We start from the raw sequence: 11,112 nt of genomic DNA, 5'->3' as shown, positions 1-11,112 counted from the left end.
TAACAATAACAGTTACACAGAAACTCAATACATACACAGAAAACTAATTACAGCTAGATCGAATATGCAAAATACACATACAAAAATAACTCATTTACCTCCTTGTGCCTTAATCTCGCAAGGATGTGAGGGCTTAGTCGCACCATGTGCATGAACATAAAAATAACGCAAATGATACAAGATTACCTCATTGTACAAAAGAGTTCCAACTACGGTAGCATGTGCGGGCGTAACATGGCTCCCCAAATTAGTGAATAACTAATTTTAACATATATACAATCATATAACTACTACAACGTCTATGAGGGGACACTCTAGTTCCTACGATGGCTCCTCGGTGGGGTCTTCCCCGGTCTCGTTCTCTAGCAACAAGACTAACTTATGAACAGGTCTCTCCAGTGTAGAAAGCTGACCGTTCCTCTTGCCGTTCCTGTCCAAACTGCAATCTCCGATTGCTAACTTTACACTCCGGACAAATCCATCCTCACTTGCATATGTCTCTATGACACGGCCAAGATGCCATTGATTTCGTGGTAAGTTGTCATCCTTCACTAACACAACATCTCCTGTCTGGATATTCCGTCTGGGCGAGGACCACTTTGTACGCGTCTGGAGGGTCTGAAGGAATTCCTTTCTCCAACGTATCCAGAATTCATTGGCCAAGTATTGTATGCGGCGCCATCTCTTACGGCAATACAAATCAGGCTTCTGGAACTCACCAGGTGGTGGTAAGACAACCTTAGACTTCATGGTCAGAAGGTGGTTTGGTGTGATAGGTTCAGGTGCGAATGGATCATGCAAGTTCGAAATGGAAAGTGGGCGACTGTTGACAATAGCCATAGTCTCACAGAAAAAGGTTCTAAGAGCCTCATCGTCAAACTGCATACTAAAGTCCTGTAAAAGGGAAGAAAGCACATTGCGAACTGTCCTGATCTGCCTTTCCCAAATTCCGCCCATATGACTCGCTGATGGAACGTTCATTTTGAAATGGATATAATCACATCCGTCAGCTGTGAGAAACTGCTTCAAACGACTATCATCTAATTCTTCCAAAGATTCTCTGAGTTCTCTCTCAGCCCCGACAAAGTTTGTGCCTCTATCTGATCTCAGTTGTCTTACTGGTCCACGTATCGCTAGAAATCTGCGCAGAGCGTTGATAAATGAACTAGTGTCGAGAGAGTTTGCAGTTTCTAGATGCACGGCTCTCGAAGACATACATGTAAAGAGAACTCCATATCTCTTCAACTCTCTTCTCCCTTCTTTGATGTAGAATGGTCCAAAAAAGTCTACACCACTGTATGTAAAGGGTGCCTCTGCTGCAAGTCTGTCAGCAGGTAGGTCGCTCATTTTCTGATCCTGTGTTTGGCTGCGACGTTTACGACATTTCACACATCTCGAAATGACACTATACACAGCAGAACTGCAGCCAATAATCCAATAACCATTTGATCTTATCTCATTCGTGGTAATACTTCGTCCTTGGTGTCTGCTGCGTTCATGAAAGTGTCTGATGATAAGCCTTGTAATATGTGACTTCCTTGGTAGAATGATTGGATGCTTAACATAAGACGTATATTCTCCCTTCCGCAAACGACCTCCGACTCGCAAAACATCATTATCATCCAGAAATGGGTCAAGTCGGTAAAGAGAGGATGTCTTTCGAACGGATTTCTTCCTGTTAACTTCCTCACATTCCTTGGTGCTGTTAAGAAGTTTCAATTCTTCACTAAAGGCCTCTTTCTGAACTAATCTGACAATAGTCAATTCTGCTTTCTCTAATAATGCTACTGGCAATCCTTGCTCCTTGCAAAGCACTGCGTCTGTTCCCTTCTGACAGGCGTCCTTCTTAAGTAATGACTTGAACTTAAAACAGTTCGCTATGAGTCTCTTTGCCTGGGTCCAATCAGAAAAACGTTCCAAATGGTCTGTCAATGATTCATATTCAGTAGGTTCCACCTTTGTCTCAAACACCTGGCAACGCTTAACCTCTGGGTCATCGTCGGATATAGTTGGCTTGCTGACAGGCTGACCAGTAAATGGTAAACTGGACTCCCATAGAAACTTGGGTCCTCTGAACCATTCTTTCCTCTTTCGTAACTCATCAGCTGTAACACCACGTGATGCCATGTCTGCTGGATTCTCTGCTGAACTGATATAGTTCCATTGATATGGTTCTGTGTGATCACGAATCTGTTGAAGTCTGTTGGCAACAAAAACATGAAATCGTCGGGAATCATTAGCAATGTATCCAAGAACAACAGTGCTATCTGTCCAGAACCATTCCACAACATTGCTAATTTCAAGCTCTTCTAGAAGTTGGGAGCTGACCTTAACAGAAACGAGCGCAGCAGTAAGTTCCAAACGAGGTACGGTTACTGGCTTGAGTGGCGTGACCCTGGATTTTGCCATAACTAAAGAGCAGTGTACTTGCTGCTTGTCATCGATGAGACGAAGATATGAGCACTGGCCATACCCAATAGTGCTCGCATCTGAGAAATGGTGTAGCTCAGCTACAACAACATCTCCAAAGTTCTCGGGTTTTAGACATCTCTTGATTTCCAAGGAACCAAGCTGCTCAAGATCATTTCTCCAACATCTCCATCTAGGTCTCAAGTTCTCTGGAAGAGGGCTATCCCAATCTGCCTGGTTTCTACACATTTCCTGCAAGATTTGTTTCCCAACTAGGACGAAAGGTGCTATGAATCCAAGGGGGTCAAATACGGAACTCAAGGTCGACAAAACCCCTCGTCTAGTAAGAGGACGGTCTCTCAGTGTAATCTTGAACTGAAATGCGTCTGTCTGAATACACCACTGTATACCTAAAGTTCTTTCCATGGGAAGCTTGTCATGGTGTATGTCAATATCCGCTAGTCCCTTTGCTCTTTCTTCAACTGGAATGCTCTCCAAAACTTCCTTTGAGTTTGAGAGGAACTTGTGTAACTTCAAACCACTTTTGCTGCACAACTCTTTGCTTCTCTCTATGATGCTTATGGCTTCCTCTGGAGTAGCTACCGACTTCAGTCCGTCGTCAACATAGAAGTCTCGTTTGATGAAGTTCCCAACATCAGACCCAAACTGAAGCTCTCCGTCTGTGGCAGCTTGTCTCAAGCCAAAGTTGGCACATCCTGGAGAAGAAACTGCTCCAAATAGATGTACAGTCATTCGGTAAGTAGTAGGATCCTTTTCAAAATTGCCATCATCCCACCACAAGAATCGTAGGTAATTTCTATGTTCAACATTCACCTTGAACTGATGAAACATCTGCTCAATATCACAAACAAAGGCCACTGGCTCTCTGCGAAATCGACACAAAACTCCAAAAAGCATGTTCATCATGTCAGGTCCTTGCAGCAAATGGTCATTCAATGACTGCCCCATATACCTTGCACTGCAATCGAAGACTACACGCAGCTTTCCTGGTTTTTGCGGATGATATACACCATGATGTGGGATGTACCACTCCTGACCACTATCGACACCAATTTCCGTCTTCGGTACTCTTTCCGCAAAACCTTTTGATATGAGCTCTCTCATAAAGGAAACGTAGTGCTCGCTATACTGTGCATCTTTCTCAAGTCGTTTCCGCAAGCCTTGAAGTCGCTGAAATGCCATGTCTCTATTATTGCTCAGGTATGGCATTGCTTCTCGGAAAGGCAGTGGCATTTCATAATGTCCATCACACTTATGAATCCCCTTTTCCATGATATCCAGAAATTTTCTGTCTTCATAGGAAACATGTTTTGAACTGCTAAGGTTCTCACTGAAATCCACTTCAAGCATCCTAACTACCTCTTCAGGGTTGATTACTTCCTTTATCTTGTTCCTTACTGAAAATACAACATGGTCTTGCCTTGATGCTTCAGATGTACACAATTCTGTAGGCACGTCGCACGCAACAATACGATGACTAATTCCTATGGGATCCTCTTCCCATTCCGTTGAACTGTCATTCTCCATTATGCCTACTACACTCCATCCCAAGTCAGTGCGTTGACCATAAGGTCCCTCTTCGGATGGAACGATAACATCTCTAGGCGTCAAAGCCTTCACACAGTTGTAACCAATAAGTAATCCAACTTCGCAATCAGTCAGCGGTAGGAGTTCATCTGCAATAACCTCCAGATGGGGCCACCTTCTCGCAACTTCCGGTGTCGGGATATGGGATCTGTTGGCAGGCATGATAGCTCTTGTGTATGTCTCAGGTAATGTTATCCTGTGTTCACTATTGAAGCCACGTACAACAAGTCCTCCAATCTTACAACTATCTATGGCCTTGTTCTCTGCATACATAGTAGATAGCATGAGCTTCACAGGTCTACCAGTAAGTCCAAGGGCCCTTGAAGTCTTCTCCAGAATAAAGGTTGTATCCGATTGCGTGTCAAGTAGCGCATACACTAACCTCTCTCTTTCTGGGCTCTCTTTATGTGACACATAAACTGGAAGTATCAGGGTACTCTTACTAGATGCTCCGGAGTGATTCATAAGTGTTGTTCCTGATGAATTTTTCTTTGGCACTGCTGCCTTATCCACCTCCTCTGTAACCTGGTGCTGTTCTCGTCTATGGATGTCACCGTGTAAAGATGAGGGGTGAAACTTGGAACAAGTTTTGCATCTTTTCCTCTGACGACACTTCCTTGATAGATGACCCGAATGTAAACACCCAAAACACAGACCTTTCTGCTTTGCGTACTGTTTTCTTCCTTCCAGACTCTTCGCTAAGAACTGTTTACAGTCATCTAGTTCATGATTCCCTTCACACAAAACACAGTTTCTCCCTCGGTCACTTCTATTTGCTACGTTCACATTTGCGGGCTGATTCTCGTCAACGTCTGTCAGGAAAGATCGTTTTCCATAGTCAGCTGCACCTCGCTGTCGTATTCTGACATCAGGTCGTGGTCTACTCGGCTCTGATTGGGTGAGTTCAGACTTCTTTACAGACTCTATGGAGGTAATAGGGTCTGTCGCAATCTTGGCTTCTTTCACGATAAATTCCATGAAATTCTTGAATGGTGGAAATTCCATTCTTTCTTCTCTATACTGTGTGGCTATCCTACCCCATCTTGTCACAAGCCAGTCTGGAAGTTTGCTCAGCAGTCTTCTGTTCTCTCTGTCATCATTGAGAATGTTCAAGCTTCCAATACTCTGCATGGCCGTATAACACTGCTTGAGAAAATCACCAAATCGCTGCAGTCCAACACCATCTCTAGAGCTTATCTTTGTCCATTTATCCAGTTTGTCACGGAATGCATTGGCAACAATGAATGGGTTACCATATCTTTGGTCTAGCAGTCCTTTAGCCTCCTCATACGCATCATCTGTTGATAACAGAAAATAGTTCTCTATGACATCTTTCACTGGCCCACCCAGATACTTCTTCAAATAATGTATCCTCTCTGAATCTGGAATCTGACGCTGCTCAATGAGTGTTTGAAATGATGCCTTCCAACTTGGGTACTTCAACGGATCTCCTAGGAAAATGGTAGGTTCCGGAGGGGGTAAACGACTAAGACTTACTTGCTTCGCTAGTGAAGTAGCAAGATCTAATAAGCCCTGCTCTATCTGTTTGTCATCTTTACTAGGCGGTGTAGGATTGCTAAGTGACTGCAAGTCTATGTTGCTTAAGGGCACTCTTGAAGCAGTACTAGTGTCGATGTATTCCTGTTGTGTGCGAGGAGTAAATACTGGAGGAATGAGGTTCCTATGCAAAATAGGTGGTGCTTCGGATACTGGTTCTATCTTGACCTTCGCTTCTAATGGCCTAACCTGAGTATCAATGAACCTTTTCACACGCTCCTTGGAGTCAAGCTCTGGAATCGAATGTTTAAAATCACTGTACGAGGATGGTTCATAACCTTCCAAACTCTCAAGTGCTTCTAACTTAGCCTGCGCTATATCAAGCTCCTTTTGGGTTCTGATCCTTTCAAGGTCTGCCTTGCGTCTTGCCTCTTCATCAATGTACCTCAGTTTTGTCTTCAGCGCCGCTGCCTCCATGACTGTATCTACTGACTTCCTGGAACTTCTGGAGGTATTAGAAATCCTCGTTGACCTTGATGTACGACTGCTGTGCGATCTACCTGAAATCCTGGAGACAGAGTCAAACTCTAATTCTTTCAAGCAATTTGTAATGTCTCTCATTAATGTGTGATTATCTCCTAGAATAATCTCAATCCTCCCCTGGTATTGATCAACTAAATTTCTGTATTTCTCGTCTTCTTCATTTGCTAGCATTTGTTTCAGTCTTTCAAGGATTTCATTCAGACTAGTCGTAATACTAATAAGAACGTCTCTTTCTTGTCTGATAGCAGAGGGATCCTTCGAATCCGAAATAAGAACTTCAATAGAAGCTGCGCACTTCCGCCATCTTGTAGCTTTGAGCTTAAAGTCTGAGCATATCTGATCAACTTGCCATTCTAAACCTTTCATGGTCATCTTGCGCTCACGCATATTTAATGTATTGCCTTGACTTGCTTGACCGGAGTCCTTAGACGTTTCCTCAGAAGTTGTTTTAACATTTTCCTTGTCGTTACCTGTGTTGTTGTCTTCCTTTGTTTCAGGGGGGATAGATGAAAGTGCATCTGTATAGGACATCTCTTCGTTCGACATGTTTGTAACACAGTTAGGGGGTCTAAACTTAGATACAATACAATGTTACCTACTGACTATGTGATAAAATATTGCAATAAAATATCAGAACCTTCCCCTAGCACACAAGGTAAATAGATGCACATGTATACATATGAAATACAAATCAACGTTTGCAACAAGAGTCAATACAGTTCCAATCTAGAGCACAGTCTTGATAATTGTTCATATGCACAGATATAATAAATACCTAGCACTAATCAATGGCATTAATCAATTAATAGCACACTGTTTACTAACACACAGTCACAAATATGTTATGTATAGTAATGCTAAAATTGTCACTTTATAACGCAAACGTGTCACCATACAATTTTCACACAGTTAATGTCATCAACATAAATCGCAAATTATGTTCCGTTCACAGTTACACATCATCACAGAAACATCATGTAGGATCGCAAATACTGTGAAGTCAGAAGGTAGTGGCGTCTTCAAGCTTCCATAGGTCACACTCACCGTTTTCCCCTGGTAAGGAGTTTCACTGTAACGGCAGAGATGTGCGGTTATGGATCGGCCCTCTCGTAGATAAAATAAGGTTTACTTAGGTTTTAACTGATGAAGTTTAATTCAAAACAAAAATACGGGTATTCCCGCCGTAGTGTCACAAGATACCAAACTTCACCGTGAAACTGTAACAATAACAATTACACAGAATCAATACATAGAATACTAATTACAGCTAGATTGAATATGCAAAATACACATACAAAAATAACTCATTTACCTCCTTGTGCCTTATTCTCGCAAGGATGTGAGGGCTAGTCGCACCATGTGCTTGCCACCATGAACATAAAAATAACGTGAATGATACAAGATACAAGATTACCTCATTGTACAAAAGAGTTCCAACTACGGTAGCATGTGCGGGCGTAACAAATTACAATAATCTATCATTTATTCAAACGATGACAAGTGTTATTATAGACCAAATTAAATTTGCCCTGTATGTGAAATAGTTCACTAGCCTGTTAAATCTAAAATGTATATTTTTAATGGTTGCTTATGATACTTTTTCTCTGGTCTTGAGGAGCACGCAGCAGATATGATCGGTCGATAGGGGATGCTTACTCTTCTATGACACTTGATTCTTTGATATTGTTAGATATTGTTAGAGATCCGTGTTTCCTCTGCTCCAGATTTACATTGTTCCAGTGGACTGTTCGTTATCTCCATATAGTGAATTTTGACAATAGTACATATTGTTATTTTTCCATGATTCCCTTTAATAAATTAATTCCATAAATGAAACCATTGTTCATGATATTTATGTGTTTGTTTGACCAATAATCATCGGTAAGTGGTGTGTCTGTACTGAATGCCATGAGGTTGTTAATCAATGGGTAATTGTTCGGTAAAAAGAGTTTTTATTGCAAGGTAAGGCAGGCATCAATCGGAAGTCTTAAGTAAAAATCTATATGTATTTTATTATTATTATTGTTTAAACAAATTCACAATATACAAATTCATCAGCATCGATCAATATTTATTCTAACGAAGCAATAATTACACAAATGAGATATAAACATATAGATAAATTCAAAAAAAAAGAAACTGAAGTTTAATTGAATGAATATACAAGAAGTCATTGTGACTAACAATATTATTCGAGCTAGATCTACTGAGCTTAATATTATTGTCAAAACACAAAAAGCTTTTCAGTATAAATAAAGCGTAAATAAAGGTTTGCCATTGTTATATCATTACTATGTCTATTCATGCATGAAACTAAGTTTAAAAAACCAAATATTTATACTTTTTAACATAGAAAATAATGTAGTTCTTTATATTAAACGGGTAAACAAAATAAAAAATGTAAATATACCCGAATAAAAGTTGTTATTACTACCATATATCAAGATCAATAGCATTCTGTTCTATTCATGTAACATTTTGTTTTTAATGGTATTGGGTTCATTTTGGATGAAAAAGATCTCCGGAACATGCCATGATATCTAGATAAATACTTCATAACAATGAACTGAAATGAAGTCTGTACATCAATAATATAATTCGTATTATTGTGGCTGTTTCTAATTTATTAAGTGGAAATTGTCTGAGAGATTGTTGGTAGGAATATAGAGCAGCCGGGAGATCCCCTGAGATCTGTTGACAGATTCCAAGTATCTGCCATGATATGTCTCTTAATTCTCGAGGGATAAATATCCCCTGATCACAATGTACTAGGAACCGTAAATTACCAAGAGATGTTTGTGCACTCAGAATATCAAAATGCCTTAAGCATAGGAACTCCAGCATATGTGACAGTAAATGAGGTGGGATTATTAACCCTTCCCCTCCATTCTGTTTATTACATTGCTGCTCTGTAACTAACTCACGGATATAAACGCTTTCTGTGTTAAGATATATTGTGCTTGCTACAGCCTGTCTAAATTTTATAGACCATGACCTTCCACCTACAGCCTCGATATACCTCCGCATGTCGATATATAGCAAAAAAATCAGATGTGGCTGTTTTAATCTGACTTTTGTCTTCTCTATAACAGATAAAGCTTCTCTGTATCGATATGTCAGGTGATAATACATGGCAAGGTACAACATGTCAGAAATACAACCAATCTTGGATGCTAATTTCAGCATAAAACAGGAAATTTTATCAAAAATATAAATCACTTTGTTTTTCTCATCTTTGTTGTAAACGTTATGTAATGTTAATTTTTTATGAATATTGTGCAACAGAAATGCAGTGTGCTGAAGCATTACTGCTGTGGATTTTTGTAACATGACAACTTGATAATTTGTCATGAGCGGACCTGTCAAGTGGTTTATCTGACGCATGGCTTTCATAAAACAAGATAAATGTTTCGGAGGTGGTGGTTCGTTCACAGCTATCTCTTGGAATAGTTCTACATCAAACTTGGCTTCTGAAATCTGAGTGTTTTCATCTATGGAGATAAGGTTTCTGGGGCTATAAAGTGCATTGAATATGAAGGGCCTCAAAGAGGAACTCTGCAAGAGGCATAACACTCCATTTTCATATAATTCATACAGTCTAACGAATAACGATGTTTGTGCTTCACCATAAATTTTTGTCAGAAACATGTTGTTTTCTGGAATAAAAAAGTTAGGACACACGCCCTCAAACACCCAATTAAGGATTAGTTTAAAGCAGACCCAGAAACACTCCAAGAGATTTTGTGGACACCATCGTTGAATTTTGTTTTTTTGAACCATCCAGAACACAGCTGTCTTTATATGATAAGAACAAAGCAATTTATTTTCATCTGTTTTTTCATAGTTGATAACTTCATTTAAGAAGAGTTTCAATAAGCCATAAGTTAAAAATTGGCAGTGGTTCAATGAATACACAAGTTTTTGTTCAGCGAAAGAAAACGATATTCTCCATTCATTGTCTTCGTGATTCCCTAGTTTGTTTCCCATTGCTACAAGGTGACATCCATTTCTGACAATATGTTGAACAACATTAGGTTTAGGCCATGAGTGACATCTATCAATCCATGACAAAGCAGATGGAGGCCAAAATCACTAGTAAAACAGAAAGCATCATCAAATTCAAGTCCAAAAACAACATCACGATTGCATGGCCCATGCACAGAAGAAGTAGGTATTACTACTGAACAGACGAACGATTTGTATTTAGAACTAAATATATAAAGTCTGTCATTTAATGTGAAACATGATGATAGAACAAATGGGTGCGCTACCGGTACTGGTAAACAGAGTAAAATAAACCCCGGAGGACTATCCGAACTGTCTGCAAGAATTGGCACACATCCGTTTATAAAATAATGCTGGGCATTAGATAAGTCCCAGATCACTCGATGGTGAGTTGGCCAGATCATTATGTCCTTATCAGAATTTTGCAGTCTGAATCCCTCTCCATGACTTCCACAACACAGTCTTTCCTCATAATTGCTTGCTCTCGATTGATTAAGAACTATAATCCGAGTATCCACCACATCTCTTCGCATAGCTACCTGGTGTTGAGTTCCCAATATTCTACATAGTCCTATGAACACAGACTCTGACAAGTGCTGTATCCTTCTCTGCCTGAAAAAGCAATATCTTTTAAAAATAAATTTAACAAACATCTAAGATTCTAATAAACTTTTTTGAAAATTTATATTTATTGCATATACGCTCGTACGAATATTTTTTAATATTCCACTGAGCCAAAATGAATTGAACTACCCTATACATATATTGGATTTCGAAACTTCATAAAAATCCTTACAAATAAAGATACATTGCGGGTTTTGAACAGTGAATGTTCAACCAAGCCTCTTTCATTATCCTCACTAAGATATTGACAGTAGTGAAGGAAAAACTTTAAGAGTACTGTGCAACAATATATTCAAGACACACAAGTACTCTGAAGTTGACATAAAAAAATGCTAGAGTTTCTGATTGACAATATCTATGTGGTTTTTGGAGACAAGGTATTCCAACAATGTATAAGAATTTCCATGGGCACCAATTGCGCTATGT

General features: G+C 39.8%; 1 protein-coding gene across 1 annotated transcript; it reads right to left on the bottom strand.

Annotated features, from left to right (window-relative positions):
- Positions 1-321: 321 nt before the first annotated feature.
- On the bottom strand, positions 322-6,603 carry LOC134244654 (uncharacterized). Its single transcript, XM_062726907.1, has one exon. It carries the CDS (start codon positions 6,601-6,603, stop codon positions 322-324), a length of 6,282 nt encoding a protein of 2,093 aa, XP_062582891.1.
- Positions 6,604-11,112: the final 4,509 nt, after the last annotated feature.

Source organism: Saccostrea cucullata, unplaced genomic scaffold (genome assembly GCF_032062105.1).
Source record: "Saccostrea cucullata isolate Sc308-1 unplaced genomic scaffold, CSIRO_AGI_Scuc_v1 ctg219, whole genome shotgun sequence".
Classification (NCBI taxonomy): Eukaryota; Metazoa; Mollusca; class Bivalvia; order Ostreida; family Ostreidae; genus Saccostrea; species Saccostrea cuccullata.
The sequence above is the reverse complement of the archived record's forward strand: the minus strand, read 5'-3'. Positions and strand labels throughout refer to the sequence as shown.

Coding starts and splice junctions, on each gene's coding strand:
- LOC134244654 (XM_062726907.1), bottom strand. CDS start 6,603: ATGTCGAACGAAGAGATGTCCTATACAGATGCACTTTCATCTATCCCC.